The sequence below is a fragment of the Acartia tonsa genome, chromosome 14, assembly GCF_053477335.1.
Source record: "Acartia tonsa isolate MP-2025a chromosome 14, ASM5347733v1, whole genome shotgun sequence".
Lineage (NCBI taxonomy): Eukaryota > Metazoa > Arthropoda > Copepoda > Calanoida > Acartiidae > Acartia > Acartia tonsa.
In genome coordinates, this window is record NC_137273.1 from 29,133,852 (window position 1) to 29,151,685 (window position 17,834).

The 17,834-nt window shown below is 32.0% G+C and overlaps 1 protein-coding gene across 1 annotated transcript; it reads left to right on the forward strand.

Annotated features, from left to right (window-relative positions):
- The first annotated feature begins 5,236 nt into the window (after nt 1-5,236).
- LOC145305397 (uncharacterized) lies at nt 5,237-12,783 on the forward strand. The gene is made up of 15 exons (XM_080147015.1): nt 5,237-5,355; nt 5,838-6,026; nt 6,351-6,407; nt 7,315-7,342; nt 7,506-7,556; nt 8,358-8,408; nt 8,603-8,686; nt 9,103-9,150; nt 9,263-9,310; nt 9,677-9,715; nt 10,034-10,081; nt 10,420-10,488; nt 10,887-10,949; nt 11,582-11,724; nt 12,443-12,783. The coding sequence occupies exons 2-15, from the start codon at nt 5,843-5,845 to the stop codon at nt 12,781-12,783; spliced, it is 1,254 nt and encodes a 417-aa protein (XP_080003141.1). The 5' UTR covers nt 5,237-5,355; nt 5,838-5,842.
- Nucleotides 12,784-17,834: the final 5,051 nt, after the last annotated feature.

A 17,834-nucleotide genomic window follows, 5' to 3' on the forward strand; every position in this document is an offset into this window, starting at 1 on the left:
CTCTAACAGTTTGAACATATCATAAACATGTACATATAAATATGTGACACCCTGTATGTATGAATAGCTTTAGTAAACTGCTAGCGACTGCGCCCCTAAAGGCCTCTTGGAGCCTTTGAGTGCGGGGGGAGAAAGTCGACCCTCTCCCACATTGAATTGTAGTTTTAATAAAAAGAAAAAAGAAAAACAACTTTTTTAGAGAGTTAATTTTTCTATAAGGCGATTTCGCTTTGGGAGGGTGCTGGTACCTTTCCCCAAAATGATTATAAATCTTTCCAGGACATATGAGAAGCTACCCTGTAAAGAAAACTATATAAATTTAGTGGTTGGCGAGATACAGACATACAGATAGACACACTGAGATCACGTTACTCAATTATAAGGATAAATATGGACCGTGTGTCCAAAATTAATATTCTAATTCAATTTTATGTGACACCCTGTATGCAGGGATGGAGAGGACATTGCGCTGTTTATCCTTATAGTCCCCAAAGTTTTATAAAAACATTTTTTATCCGTGGGGAATTTTGATTGGGTTGGTTCAAGTTAAGTTTTTAGGGGTTTCAACCACTAATTGAAATCTACAAGAGGGGTAATTTTTTACATCATCATTGGGAATGAACATCAATTTATTGGTTATTGTCTTATCCCTTTAGATCCCTGCCCTGTATGTATGTTTAAATAACGGTTCCATATGTTTTCCCAACGTTGATTTTCATTTGAATATGCAATTTCTTTATTCTCCTTTTTTTGTCTTCGTTTCAGGGGTTAACCATCAGTTCTGTATAATATTACAAGCCTCTAGAGGCCTGTAGGGGCAATTGAGGTTGAATTATGATCTTAGTTTTAAAATTGAAAATTAAAAAAAATCTTGGTGTGTGGGTCATTTTTTTCTCTTAGGACAGTTGTACCCTCCCACAAAATAGTTATATAGCTTTCCAGAACCTGCGAGAAGCATTGTAAATGCGGTTAGCGACATCCTTCGGTACAAACAACCAGACAAAGATCCTGTTACTTTAAATTTGAAATAGATTGTTGTTTTGATAATCTGATACAATTTGGAAGAAGTACTGCAAACACTAATCATATCATATTGAAATAATTGGTGGAAAAGTTAGAGCAAAATAGCCCTATTATAAGTATTTCTTAATATCTATATTTTATTTTTAGCTCTAGTTTTTCTAGAACTGCTTCGAATGAACGTTTTTTCTTAGATAATTGTTCAAGCTAACTTTTGTTGCAAAAATAGAAAAGAGGAAACTGCAAAATACCTTTTTTGCAAGTGTAATTTTTATTTTATAAAACATATTTCTTAAATTGGACCTTTTATAACATTTTAAACATTGAATGTTTTTTGTAGAATGTGAATTTAAAACCTGCCCCTTCCACTTAAAAAAAAATATTATAAAGGGTTGAAGCTTCAACGAGACCGTTAAAGCTATTTTTGGGAGGGGGGGGGTAAAAATTTAAATAGGAGTTGTAATTCAACTTTAAGGAAGGTATGATGAAATTTTTCAACCCACCCTAAAAATTTTTATTTGGAATGGATAATTACTTCCCTTATATGCTTGGAAATACCCACACGAAAATGTTTTGTGGGGTTAATTCAACCCTAGTAGTTTATTTTGCCAACTAAAAGATCTCTAGTAGTATTAATAAATAGCATTTGGGAAATGGGAGGGGAGGGGGGGGGGGGGGTTATGTTATGAACATCTTGAAGATAAAGTGAATTACCGTAGGAAGAAACTTATGCAAAATTATTTTCTTTCTAACAAGTGCAGGATGGCGTTACAGGCTGAGACACAGACATACAATCAGAAAAATAATATTTTAAAAGCGAAGCTTTTTATATAATTAGTGTCGGTCCGTCCGTCCGTCTGTAACGGTTAGCTCTTTTCATTCATTTAGACACGTTAGAATTGACCTATTAATTTTAAACGTTGCATGATGATTCCTGTAGCAGTTATGTACGATTTAGAAAGCGTAGCAACTCCATACTCGTTACCAGAAGTCCGTTCGTCCATTGAAAACATACTTTTTTATAGCTTTTTAGCAACAATTTTTTGTTGTATGATATAATTATCCGATTCATTTGATTCAGGACGGCGTTACATGCTGTGACACAGACTAACAATACGCCACCTTGGTCCCTAGGGGCACTTCGGGGTGGGGGGCAAGTCTTCCTACTTTAGTTTTAAAACGAAAAAGCCTCCATTATTGTTATTTTATTTTTATTTTAATGCTAAAAAGATATCGTTTGGTCTACTCTCAAGTGCCCCTAGAGGCGTAGCTGCTGTAAAATATAAATAAGAAGCATGTTTAATGTAACAATTGAAAGTACAAGCATTTTTTTCAGAAATATTATTCCTGTCCCTTATTACAAGGAAGTTCTGTAAACCTAGGGAGGGAGGGGACTTGGAACTGTAAAATATACTGTTACACAAAGTTTTAGAAAACGTTTTCTCATTCGTTGGATCAAATCGTCGTAAATCTTTATTAATTGGTGCAACCTTTTAAACTAATAACCAAATCCATAATGTACAAAGGGGCAATTTTATTTATCATCAAAATGATAGAATTCATGAATCATAACGACTTTTAAAATGAAAAAAAAATTACAAACAGACGCCATATAAAATCGATTTAAAAATTTTTCATTAATTCTTATTTAAAAAATCACGCAACCTTTTCAATATTTCATATTTATTCTACTTATTAAAATAGGATTTAATCTAAATTCTAACTTTAGTCACATTAAGAGAGATAAGACTTCGTACAGTTAATGATTCTTTCCCCAGAATTCTAAAATGGTTCTTCTATTGGTCAATTTTAGAATCAAAAAGAACAATTAAAAGTAAATTTCTGAGGGATTGGTAATATTTTAGAGGCAATTTCTCTTGGAAATCCACCCTCAAGATAGTTATTTACCTTCCAAGGACCTATCAAAAGCTACAGTGCAGTGTAAAGGAGAACTGTGTCGGTTCAGCTGTTGACAAGATCCTTTTGTACAGACATCATGTTACTTTTAAGTAAGCATTTCCATAACACTGAAATCTCAAAAACTTTAGGCCTACTCAGCTCTACGACTTATTGTCATTACATCCTTGTTACACAAATGCAGTAACAGAACACTGGGTTACGTAAAAATGCAACCTTAAGCATAATAATAAGTTTTATTTTTCTTTATTACTTTTATAGCTTCATTGTTTATGTTTAAACCCTTGCTTATTTAAATACACTAATAGAAAGAGAGAGAGAGAGAGAGAGAGAGAGAGAGAGAGAGAGAAAGAGAGAGAAAGTAGAAAAAGATAAATAGAATGATAGAAAATTAATAGATGGATGGATAGATGAATGAATATATGGATAAATAGATTGATAGATGTATGGATAAATGGATTGATAGATGGATAAAGGGATAGATAGATGGATAGGTAGATGGATGAGTTTATGAATAACTAGATGGATTGATATATGTATAGATAGATGGATAGAAAGATGGATAGATAGGTGGATAGATAGAGGGATATATTGATGGATAGATAGATTTATACTTAACAAGATAAATGGTTTAGATAGATTTATGATAGAATTGATGGAATGTTCTAGTTTTAAGTAAAATCAAAATAGGTAGTTCAATTCATAATTAGATAATTTGTAAAAAAAAAATAAATATGATAAAAAAAATGGGGTATAGTCCTTTCCACGACATCCCTCCAAAAGGGGCGATTAGTCGTATTTTTAAAATGGCTTTTTATAGGTTATTTTTAGGTTAGGTTAGGTTATATTGTGTTAGGTGATTGCCCCACAGGGTTAGGTAATTGGCCCCGCAGGGTTAGAGCCCCCCGCAGGGGCTAGAAATAGGAGAAAAGCTACTGTGAAAAATACGAAGAATCACCCCTTATGAAGTGATGTCGTGGAAAGGACTATACCCAAAAAATGATAGAAAATTATTATCATTTTAATTTATAATATAATCCTTTTAAATCTATTAATTCATTAAGTAAAATATTAAAAATATTTAGTAAGATGTTATAAATAAAAATAAAACAAATAAGTTTAGTTATCAGATTACAATTATTAGTGTAAAATTCAGTTCTTCTAGAATTGCATACAATTACATCCTCATATAAAAGTATTAGGATGTTTGTCTGTCTATCTGGACTGTGTACTGGAGGATCTCGCCAACTGCTGGACCGATATGGTTCTCCTGGAAAGGTATATAACTATTTTGAGGGAGAATACCTGAATCCACCCAAGAGAAATCGCCACTTCAAAAATCATAATCTTAAAACTAAAATGTTAAGTGTAAGGCCAACTTACTCCCCAACCCCTCCCCCCTGTCTCAATTGCCCCTAGAGTCCTCTAGGGGCGTAGCTGCTAGATTATGGTAAAATAAAAATAGAATTTTCAAATATGATGTCAAACATGTCCAAAAACATATTACTCCTGTTAGATCTAGAAGTCTTTAATTTTTTTATTGTAGCCTTTTTTATTTAAAAAATTATTTATCCATTCAGAATTCTAGCCAAATTATTTTGAATGATTTTTGTTAGAACATTTATTCTTAATTAAAATATGAAATTGAACATATATTTTTATTTATAATTGAAAATAAATCTTCCAATTAAATAAAAACAAAATCAGTTGTAATTGTGCCATAGAGATGAAAATTAATATCTCGTTATGGATATTTATTTTTATCTCAGTTTTGAATAAAGTTTTTTGTATACCAGAAGGGTATCCTACAGGAATGATCACTCAAAAACTTTTTAGAGTTCCTGTTGAGTTTATTCAATATGCTTCTATGATTAGGGCCTGTCTGTATGTCTCTAACAGATAGCTCTTAATATTTATTTAGGCAAGTTGAAATTGTCATTTCTAGTTCAAATTTTGGATGGTGATTCCTTTAACAGTACAATATAAAAAGTGTAGCAACTCTATAATCGCAGTCAGAAAGTCCGTACATCCTAATGATATCCTTATAGTGTAAGTAGGGCCTTAAACAGTATCCTGTATTTAACAATCCTGCAACAAATTCATAACCAATTTTGTTTAAACTTATTCATTAATATTCTGTTTATTTGTTTTTCTTACCATCTGATTTTATAGCTTTGCTTTATAGATGTTGTCATCCTTGAATTTAAATCTTTTTTAATAAATTTGTTTTCTTGCATTGTTATACTTTTAAATACATTTTATCTAATATTCTTTGATGTGGATCAAATGGAAAAGGCGAAAACCAAGAAAATGGGCATGAATATGAGAAAGGGCACAAACCTGGGCCTCATAGTCATGGCAAAGGCCATGCTTACCATGCGAATGTCAGAGTAGTCAACTTTACAGATTCCCACCATCCAGGAAAATCCATTATTTTTTTGAAGCTATGTATGTGAAAAATCGATTTTCTTGCTTTTAAAATCTTCATGAATGGCCATAAACATTGAATTAAAACCAATATAAAAAGAATAAATAAACTGGAAAAGTAAAATCAAAAACTATAAAAATAGAAATTTAAAGTTCATGTGACCATTCACTCCATTGTACCAAAAGGCACAAAGTGTAAGAACAACCCAACAAATTGATGTGTAATAAAATGTACTTATTTTTTCATTTTATCGCTAATATAAGTCAGCTATCCTATTATATACAGTGCAGTGGTAAGGTTTTTCTGTCTAAAGCTAATGATCAATGTTATTGCTGGAAAGAATAGGAGGTGCTTAACAGGCAATTTTTTTACTGCCCGGGGTTGGTTTTAGGCTATTTTCCTCATCCACTCCATCCTCCCATATAAGATATTAAAATAAATATAAAAAAACTAATCCTGGATTGTTACTGAACAGAAATGGCGCCTCAGTCTTTACAGCTGGGACCAGACAGTGAGATATCCATCAAGTTTTCAAACCCCACTCATCATCAGCCCAAAAAGGATGATCATGATGATTATAGCAAAGAAGAAAGTGATGAGAAAGAAGAAGAATATGATGACAAATCAAAAGAATCTTTGGATCAGTTGCAAAGCAGTATGGGTGAGTTACATTCAAAATGATCAAATCTAAAAAAAATAGCATAATTTTTTCATTTGGTTTAGAATTTAAGTTGTAACTTGTATATATTATGTCAATTAAGTATATATGAAATCTATATTATATACCTTTCACAATGTTTTGAGATTGATTATTCAAATTGTATTGCACTCAAAATACAAATAATACTGGCAATTAATCAGCAATTAAAATAAGAGAATGTTTAACTGTATAATGAGAGGAATAAGGATTTATTGTTACAGAAAATGAACTAATCATAAATATTCTTTATTATTATATATTTGAATTTTTGAACCATTTATTCAGAAATCAATGAAAAAAATGTGCCTCCACCATTAAAGGCCATGTACACAAGAAGTGAAGGTAAATGTAAGTTAATTATAAGAAAGGGAACTATCCATGAACAAGAGCAAGTGATTTTAAGCACCTTCCAACATTGATTCAAAGTATTTTTTAGTGAATATACTATGTTTATGTTTAATATTTGGTTTATTGACTAAAAAGTTAGGTTTCACCATGGTTTTATATGAAAAAAATCTAAAGAATATTTTGATGCATATCATCATATCAAATGCTTTGTTGAGTTCTAAGGACAAAATAAAATAACAGACAGAAAAGCATCAAATGCTGTAAATTGCAAAAGTACATTAAATAAACAATATTACAAGCTACTAACTCTATTCTAAATATACAATTTTAATCAAAATAATATACTTTTGTGTCAAGTTTGAACCCATTAAAACATTTGATGATATTGCACAAAAAAATGCTTAACATTTCAAAGTTTTTTTCATACAAAACCATGGTAAAACCTAACTTTTTAGTCGATTAACCAAATATTAAACATAAAACTAGTATATTCACCAAAAAATACTATGGATCAATGCTGGAAGGTGCTTGGAATCACTTGCTCTTGTTCGTGGATAGTCCCCTTTGAGAAACATGTAATTTTTTCCCTAGTGTTACTTCAAACCGATTAACATCCGGTGGATGAAAACCGGTTAATTGTTAGCCACACCGAAAAAATACATATAGCATTGTAATATTTCCAGTTTTCTATAAATATGAATAAAAATTACAGGACTAAAACAAGTTTTTTAGACCGTGCCTTCTGCATCTCAGGGCTAAAAATAATGGTTTAATATTATAACTGTACATTTTAATATCAGCGGATATCAACATGTTTATAATACTATGCAATAAATAACTATTCAAAGTTATATAAAATTGATCTTTTTCTGATATTGTTTAATTATTATTAACCTTTCAGGTGATAAGAAAGCAAATGAAATTTTGGAGTGAGTTTTTTTGTGTCTTACATGAATTTTATTTTAAATTTTGCTACATAGTTTAGTCAAATTTCTTTTATCATTACCACATTTATAATTAAGTTTTTACATTGCCAACCATTGTTATAAAAATCCAAATTTAATTAGCTGTTTCTAAATTTGACAATTTCAGTAATCTTCCAGAAGGATTAAAACTTCCAGAGGCACCTCCCCCTTCTTCAGAGTGAGTAGTTTGTTCATGTCTCTTTCTCTCTGTTTGTCTACTCTTAAGTAACACAGGTGGGATAATGTTTATCCATCAGGGAGGAAGGGAGGGGACAATGGGTCTAAAATTCATATTTCTGACAGTCTTGGACTTTGGGTACCAGAACACATGCAACTTTTATTATTTTGGCAAATTTCAAAGACTTTGGATACCTGCGCAAAGAATGCCGCTAAAACAATTATTCCCAAAGCAGACGACTCTATCTGAACTAACCAATACAAATACAAGCAATCAAAAAAATCAAAACAAGTTTATTTTGGTTTTTAAACAAAATAATTTACTTCTAAGAATGGTTAGGATAAACCAGAAATTCTACTGTAATACTTCTGTAACAATCCATTCTAATCAACTTCTTGTCAAATATGAAAACAAACCCAAGTATGGTATAATTTTGTAAGAAACTGCCAGTACTAAGGTCACACCTTTTATGATAAATTACAGACTATTCGCAGGAAAATAAGACAGGATAACCTAATGTTAAATACTTTTCTTTCAGTGTTTAATAATTTCTTATTATACAAATCTAATAAAGATTGCTATATCTAAATTTTTTATCCATTCTTATTTTATGTATGTCCGTCCATAGAACTGAGGAAATCCAATTATATAAGAATCATAAAATATGAAAATTTTAATTATTATTTGTAAAACTTTGTCCATCCATTCATCCATAACTACTATAAGATTTGTAAATATTAAGCAAGTGTGATTGTCTTGTCTTGTGAAAAGTCTTTAAAAACTACTCAATTCTTGTTCTAGTGATATTTCAGTATCTGGTAAACAAAGGGCTCCTTCACCAGATTCTTCACAGTATATTACATTATTTACCTTTACTCATCATATTTGGATTTTGAGAATAAAATGTTTATCTTTTCCGTGCAGTAATGTTAGAAATTCCCTTTTGTTTATTTAAAACAAGTTACCATTCAAACAAAAAGATACTTGTATCTGTCCATGAAAAAGATTTTAAAATAAATATGCTTTTAATTTTGTTTTATTTCCAGATACATTCCACCTATCATTCCAGCCAATATTGATATAAGTATGCCAGAACTCCCACCTGACATGCCTGCAATGCCATCGGCAGAGTAAGTTATCTATCTTATATTTTCAGTAGCGGCTACGCCCCTAGAGGCCTCTAGTGGCACTTTCAATGGTTTTTTTTGTTCCAGTCTATACGATACCTACCAATGTTTCGTTCAAGTCTCTCAAATATTTTTTATAAATTCCGATTTTTCATGAATTCTCATGGGAATTTGGTGGTACCCTGTCCAAAAATTGTTCATGGGACCTATAAGAAGCTACTCTGTTAAGGAGAACCTGATCGGTTCAGTGGTTAAAGAGATCCAAACACACAGACAAACATCCTGTTACTGTAGTATAAGGATTTAGAATACTTTTAATGGTCAATATTTATTAACGGTTTGAAAAAGAATATCAACCGGGGAACTTATAAAAGGCTCCTTCTTGAATATAATATTTCTTTACCTAATATCTATTTCAGTTCACTACCAGCTATGCCTCAATTGCCACCCCCAATGCCTGCTGCAGAGTAAGTATAATTATAACAATTTAACATGTACAATTTTTAGAATCATCCAAGGAACCAACAAATATCTCTTCTTGGTTAAAAATTTTCTTAACCTACTTTAAATCTACTTTAGTTCTCTTCCAGCTATGCCTGAATTGCCACCCCCAATGCCTGCTGCAGAGTAAGTTTAACATTCACAAACTAACATGCAGAATTTGACTCTTTAAATTTATGTTTTACTTAATATAATTCACTAAATTATAATAGAATACCATAGTTTCAACAATGATAGATATTTCTCGCATTGTATTATTAACATCTCTCTGTGGATATAAAATGTACAGTTATAAGATTAAAACCAGTTTTTTTAGCCCCGAGATGCCAAAGGCACGGGTTAAATATTCTGGTTTTAATCTTATGGTTGTACATTTATATATTCGTAGAAAACTGAATATAATACAATGCTAGACATAACTTTTTTTGTATTGATGAGAACCGGTTCTAATCCACTGGATATTAATTGGTTTTGAATATACATTTATTTTAGTTCACTTCCAGCTATGCCACCCCCAATGCCTGCTGAAGAGTAAGATTTAAAAATACAATTTAACATGCAAAATTTTAATATTTAAATTTGAGTATTACTCTATAAAAAAAAAACACCAAATTATAATATTATACCATAGATTCAATATTAAAAAGAGTTTTAACTGCTACATTGTCAAGAAATTGATCAACTATATAAAATGTGTAATAATTATATCAACTTAATTACAATAAATGAAACTATAATCTTGTAGAAAAAACACTTCTTAGCTTTAGCTAGAGGCCGCAAGAACATAAATACAATTCATGTAAACTAGAATGAATTAGACCCATAATAACTAATATTCATCCTTTTCAGTTCATTCCCTGATATGCCAGAATTTCCACCTCCAATGCCTGCTATAGAGTAAGTCTAAATGATCTTACCAGCATATATTTTTACTAGCAAAGCTACTCTATAATTCACAATGTCCGGCCATCTGTTAGTTAGCCACCAAAAGGGGGAAACGTAATTTTCTTGGCTCCATAAAAGATAGAAGGCTGAAACTTTTTTGACAACATTCCCATCATTAAGCATTGTCAACTTTTAGCAGGCTATTTTTTATATTTTTCACACTTTTCCCCAAATCTTTGGTGTTTATGGTCGATTACCAAGTTAATTAAAAGAAGTATATTAAATTTAAAATCCCGTCTTTTAAAGAAAATATCCATGGTGGATGGACAGCCTAATTAATTATATTTTAGTGCAAAATCAGAGGGAGATTTGCACATGCCTGAGATGCCTAATGCACCTGATATGCCTCCTCCCAAAGTGTAAGGTTTCAGTAAACAAAGATAGCATTAGATGTTTTGACTTAATTAAAATACTCTGGGAATCCTAATTTCCATCTTCAAGTACTTTGTTTTCACTGACTATAACTCAAATTAGGGATGGCAAATACCTAAATATGATAAATTTAAAATGCTAATTTGAACAATGTCTACACATATATTTGTATGAAGCATATGATCTCTAGCTGCTGAACTGATAAGATTCAGTTTACCTTCTTTAGATTATGTTTATTATTCTGGAAGGGGGAGAATAAAAAAAAATAGCTCACTAATAAATAGAGAAAAAAGACTTTTATTATGTACAGGGCTGATATTATAAATATTAGGGCTAGCCATTAATTCCCTCCTAATCTATATTTTTTTTATTTCTGTTTGGATAGAAAAGCTAAAGTAGATGTTAAATATCTTCCCCCACCACCAACACCTCCCCAATCAGATCAAGGGTAAGTTTTTCTGAGCTGGATCTTTAAATCGTTTAGTGGTGCGCTGAATCGTGGCGATCCAATTTCGGTGCACCTAGATATTATTAGATTTCAATCTTTAAATCAAAATAGAATGGGCGAATTTGCGCGCCCAGTGGCGCAGTACTGGCGCGGCAATGGCACTCAATGAGTGACATTGCCGCGCCAAACTGGGGTGAACTGGATCGCTCCGATTCAGCGCACCACTAAACGATTTGAAAATCCAGCTCTGTTTAATTAAAGTTTTGCAATGTTTGTATTTGAATATGGTCGGACAAAATTAGTTTACATAATAAAGCATTTGGAAGCTATGCCAAGTAAGGATTTAATGAGAAATTATATAAATTAAAGATGATTAGTTTCCTAATTCTCTTAATATTGTGTTGATTATAAGGGCAGTTAATGCTATTGTAAATTGTAATAAACACTAAGGTAATAGTAGCTTACACAATAATCTGTAAAATTGTGAGCAAGCTTCCAGTCAAATGCGCTTATTAAGTCTAACTGTTCTCAATGTTGATGAAACACTTAGTATAATCAAACATATATTTAAAACCAGTTTGACCTAATAAGTGCATTATTGCGTAAGCTGATATTCCCATGTTATGACTTAGAGGTCAGATCCCTGAAGTAATAAAAGTTCCCTTGTATCCACATCCACCTCCATTCTGGGCCATACCAGGTCCCCTACCTATCCATCCACCTGGTTATTGGGGCAAATCTGCTAATCAAAAATTGGGCTCTCTGGAAGAACAAGGCAACCTTAATGTCATATTGCTATTTGATGATATCTAAACCTTTGAAAATTCAAGACATTGTGATTTTCTAGCAATCTTTATGCTTCAATTTAGAGAATCCATAGCATCATCCGTGTGTAATGGGATGCAATACTCTAACACCCAAGGATATTAGGTTAAGTAACATCCATCAGACAACCAATCCTTTGATTGTATGACCTTCGTTTGAAAAGTCCTAACTGTGCATGTTGCGCCAGTTTATGGGCCAAGGCAATCCCCCAATTCTTACTATTTGTCTTGCACCTAACATAGCAGCAGTAGGAACTACTTTAGTTATGATTCAGTGCCAGCCCAAGATTCAAACTTATAACCTCCCTGGCAACAAGTGGATGCGCTACATGTTTAGCCACGTTCTCGGGTTCAAATGATGTATTTACTTGATAAAACCAAACTATAATTAGTCTAGGTTAAGACTTCCCTTACATTCTATTTTTTCATCTATGATTAACTGTTAGGCTTAATGAGATCTACCTAGTCTAGTAGTCTAGTCCTGCAGTCCTAAAATATTACATTTTAAGGCCAAAAGAGATTGTAGGAGGGTAAAAAGAAACATTTAATTTAACCAGTTAGTGAAATTATTTTTACACGCAGACAGATAGACATACATTCTATTAATTTTATATAAGGATTGTTCATGATAATAGTTTATTAAAAATGCAATATGACATAAATAAATAGATTCTGGTAATGATATGACATTGAAACATAAAAACCAAATCCATCCTGGCAAACGTGGAAAGGGCCACAGGCATGCAAGAATTCCACAACCCCAACCAAACCCAAATTCCTTTGGTCACCACATGGTAGGCTTAATAACTGATTCCAATCTGGAGGCTTCACAACTTAATCCAATGCAATTGGGTGAACAGATAGCACCAATGATACATAAAATGACAAATAAGCTAAAGCTGGATCCTGTGGCTTTAAGCCAACAAATTGTAGAAGTTCTCAGTGCTAAGAATGGAAATTATGCCATAGATCCAATCACTCTAGGAACGGAATATAAACTATATGCTTGACTAAAACTATCCGTATTAGAATTATTATCGCTTCCCATGTTTTTATTGTTTGCAATCTGTATACAAAAGTAACAAGATGTTTGTCTGTGTGTGTGTGTGTGTCTTTACCAAAGAATCTCTCTAGCCACTGAACTGATATCGTTCTCCTTTATAATATGACTTTTCATACTTTCTGGGAATGCTTATAATTATTTTTGGGGAAGGGTACCTCCACCCTCCCAAAAGAATTCACCCCTAGAAAAAATGCCGAGCCAATCCAAATTTTTTTTTCATTTTTACTTCTTCTTCTTCTTTAAACCAAAATTACTCTAGAGGCCTCATGGGGCATAGCCGTTACTATGATAAACAGTAACTGACATATTAGGTTGAGGTAAGCAATTTCTTTGTAGGGTTTAGAAAATGGATAGGAATGTTAATTTGACTGTAAAGCTTATATTCTGTTTCTGTAGGTGATATATTAGAACCTTTTACAACATATATCAACAATCATGACTCTATACAACCTCAAACTCTGGGGACACTCACACTTTCCCTTGTACAGCATTTGAAATCTGCAGTAAACAAGAAAAATTTAGTTACAAATAGATTTGATCCTGGAAGCCTTTTGCATGACACAAATCATGATCAAAATCCTAATCTTGTTGAAAAATTAGTTTCATTTGTTGGTAACCTAGTCAATATGTAATCATTAGAAAATACTTTTTGTGTAGCTGTGTTTAGTGTCCTAGGAAAATGGGGATAGATATCTTAGCTTTTGGCCTACCTTTACTATTGACGTCATAGTAGAGGGAAAGGGAAAGGGAAATGGGAAAGAAACCCCCTTGAAACGAGATAGGGTATAGGGTATTTCCTGACGTCAATAGAAAAGGTAGGCCAAAATCAGTGACATCTATCCCCATTTTGCTAAGGCACTACAGACAGCTACGCTTTTTGCCTAATTGGTATAAATAAAAATCTATTATATTCCTAATAAATCTAAAAGTTTAAATTTTCTTCTTACTTTAATTTTAAAATAAAATAGTGCAGTATCTCTTTAAGAATTTTCTTCTCCGTAATAAAAATTTTTCAATAAAAGTCAATATTCATCTTAATATATAGCTTATATTCCATGGGGTTTAGGAAAATTACTGGAACCATTCACCCAATACATAAACAATAACAACAACCACATTGAGAATTCAGTTTTGGGAAATTTAACATTGCAATTGATTGAAGAATTAAAATCATTGATGGCTAAGAAAAATTTGACAACAAATAGAAGAATGAATGTTGAGAACAGGGATGTTGTTCAGGATTATAATATGGATAATTTTGTTACAAATGATGTTAAGAACAGAGGAATTATTCATGATTCTATACCTATGATGGCTAAAATTGCTCATTTTGTTACTGGATTGTTTGATTTGTAAAAAGCAAGAATAAATATTGCAGTTTAAACTGAATCAATAAATCCACAGGTAACTTGCACCAGTCCCCAAAGTTTTATAAAAACGTTTTGTTTCTCTTTAGCTTTATAACTTTTGGGACTTTTATGGATTTTGATTGGGTGGTTCATTAAGTGTTTCAACTACTAATTATAATAATACAGAAGGTGTAACTTTATGTATGATAATTTAGGATGTACATTAATTTATTAGCCAATGTCTTATCACTTCAAATCTCTGGGTTACTTAATAAAATAGATATAGAAACTTGGACCTATAAAAAACTGTGTAGAAACATTTCATTATTGTTGCCTAGACAGTGTAAACATAGAAATGACGTTTATTTCCTTATTTCATATAATAACTTATAAAAATAGTTTAATTTTTGAAGATAAAGCTCTATGATCTAAAAATTTCATGATGTTATATTGGATTGCCCATTCAGGATAATAAATTTAATGATATTGAGAGAACTATCAATTTTACAGCCTTTTTACGAATTTTTAAAAGCTCAGTTTTTCTATAATTAGGGTTAGTCAGTCCATAACGGTTAGCTATTTTCGTTAATTTAGACATGTTAGAATTATACTATCGATTTCAAACTTTGCATGGTGATTCCTGTAGTAGTAAGGTACGATTTAGAAAGCGTAGGAACTCTATAATCGTTACCAGAATGTTCGTACGTCCATTTAAACATGTTGATCTTGAACTTTTTAAATATAAAATTTTATGTGATATAAATATTCTTTTTATCTGATTTTTGGTTTACTGATTCCCACAAAGTACAACAAAGTAATATAGCAATGCATCTCTATAATTAAGTCATAAATATATAAGTATGTCTTTAAACATTATCCTGTATTTAGGCAGTTTTTCAACAAATCTACTTAAAATTTTGTTCGACTTTTATAGATTTATATTCTGATTATTTATTTCTGACACTCTACAAGTTATAATGTTCGTTTGTCCTATCGTTCTAGAGCTTCGCTTTTTGGATGGTGTCATCCTTTTTTTTCTGTATTTTCCTTTACAAATTAGGGAACAGCAGATTTTAAATCCAAATATTATGAATCATCCAGTGCATAAGGTTCTTTTTGCTGTTTGATTGTTAATAGACAAGATAAAGTTTTTAAAAAATGAACCACATCAGGATTGCTTGTTTTGTAAGTTTTGTATCATTTATGAATACTTAAAATTATTGATAAATTATTAAAGTAGAAGAATAGAGGGGACATGAGCTATGTTTAATTCTCCCCACAAGGTTGGGACCCTGTTCCGATTTTGAATTTGGTCTTTGAAATATTAAATTACATCCAAATTTTACTTTTTTCAACATATAAAAATAGAGTATAATTATCAAGCGAAGTTTCTATATGACCAAGTCCTAAAAGTGTGTTAAGTATGTCCTAAACAGTTACTGAAACAAATTTATTTACAATATTGTTTAGACTTAAATAATTATATTATGAATATTAAGTACTAACACTCTTCACGTGTTACTGTTCGTTTGTCCTTCCACTTTTAAGGATGTTGCAATCCTTGTTTTGTTCTAATTATTTCTCGATTTATCTACAGAATGTACAGATAACTGGGGTCTAGTACGTGTATTTTTTTTTTGAAAACAATTGCAAGTATATTTTGTGTACAGTAGATCTTTTCATGAAAATACCTATTCTCGAATTTCATTCTTCTGCTAACCTAAAAAGTTACTTTAGGGGCCTAGAAATACATGTACAAAATTTCAGCTCTTTATCTCCACTGGCGACCTAGCGCCAGGCATGTAAAATATCAACAGATAACGGTAGCACGGCGGTTTTAACAATATCTCAGTAATGTGCAGGTTTTAAGCTTTTCTGCATATTTCAATTTAAACACATAAGGCCAAAGATATTATATCCAAAAAATCTTTTGTCAAAGTCTACTCTACACCTAGCGCCAGTCAGTTTTCTAAAATCATGCATTTTATACCTGTGAAAAATGAAATCGCCAGCGCTAGGTGTAGAGTAGACTTTGACAAAAGATTTTTGGGATATCATATCTTAGGCCTTATGTGTTTAAGTTGAAATATGCAGAACACCTAAATTCACCTTCCAAGCCATTCTCTATGCATTTTAAATTTTTTTATGAAATAACGGGATTTCAAAACTGCCTTTTGAAAAGGCCTAAAAAATATCTTTTTTTGTCCCTTTTTTCACTGTTTATAGTTACAACTTATTAAGATATTATTCTCAGTTAAAAAAAAATTGGCGCTTCCAGCACCAAAACCGGCAAAAACAGGCAGTTAAACTTCTGTACCCCTACTTAACCCCCTAACAGACCCCCCCCCCCCTCTATCTCGGCTCCTGTTACAGATAGAGACATAAAACTTTTTTCTGGTGGTTCATGTGTATTTTTAGAGAAAATTACTTTTCTTGTCATAGTGGTCAGACCGCTCCTTATCCGCTTTTTAGCGGCCAGCCGCTAAATATTAAAACTGCTGTAGAGCAGCCAATTTTAAAGCTAAGAAAACTAAATTTTATGACGAACTATTATTTTTATAACAAAATAATACCTTTTCTGACCATTGCCGAAAAACGACAAATAACGGAAACCACCAATTTTGGCGGTAAAATGGCAGTTGGCGGCGCTAAATAATAATTTTATCTGTTTATAGTTACAATTTATTAAGATATTATTCTCAGTTTTAAAAAAATTGGCGCTTCCAGCACCAAAACCGGCAAAAACAGGCAGTTAAACTTCTGTACCCCTACTTAACCCCCTAACAGACCCCCCCCCCTCTATCTCGGCTCCTGTTACAGATAGAGACATAAAACTTTTTTTCTGGTGGTTCATGTTTATTTTTAGAGAAAATTACTTTTTTCTAGTCATAGCAGTCAGACCGCTCCTTATCCGCTTTTTACATAGCTAATTCTTGCAAAACATAGCAAATTCTTACAAAACAAAGCAAATTCTTACAAAACATAGCAAATTCTTGCAAAACATAGCAAATTCTTACAAAACATAGCAAATTCTTGGAAAACTTAGCTTTTCTGTCCTTCACATAGCTAATTCTTGCAAAACATAGCAAATTCTTGCAAAATATAGCAAATTCTTACAAAATATAGCAAATTCTTGCAAAACATAGCAAATTCTTGCAAAACATAGCAAATTCTTGCAATAGGGGTCTCAAACTCAAAAACAAAGTTTCAGCATGATCCGACCACCGGTTCTCAAGATACAGTGACCTGGTGTCCTTGGTACCGACAGTAATATTTGGGAAATGGTTTGAATCCTTAGTAAATTTGGTCTAAAAATTTTTTGACACTTATATTTTTGACCTGGTTTCCTCTTAGTAGGTACGCTTGGTGTCACCTGGGTATTTTTTCTTCAAAAATTTGACTAAGTGTCAAAATATTTTTGGACTTTACTAAGGATTCGAACCATTTCCCAAATCTTACCGTCAGTATCAAGGACACCAGGTCACCTTATCTCAAGAACCGGTGGTCGAATCGCGCTGAAATTCGGGACCCTTATTGCAAGAATTTGCTATGTTTTGCAAAAAATTGCTATGTTTTGTAAGAATTTGCTATGTTTTGTAAGAATTTGCTATGTTTTGTAAGAATTTGCTATGTTTTGTAAGAGTTTGCT

Excerpts from the sequence above, each read along its gene's own strand:
- LOC145305397 (XM_080147015.1), top strand. The coding sequence starts at position 5,843 with ATGGCGCCTCAGTCTTTACAGCTGGGACCAGACAGTGAGATATCCATC. Across the intron at positions 7,557-8,357 it reads GCACCTCCCCCTTCTTCAGA|TGATATTTCAGTATCTGGTA; the intron begins GTGAGTAGTTTG and ends TTCTTGTTCTAG. Across the intron at positions 8,687-9,102 it reads CCTGCAATGCCATCGGCAGA|TTCACTACCAGCTATGCCTC; the intron begins GTAAGTTATCTA and ends TATCTATTTCAG.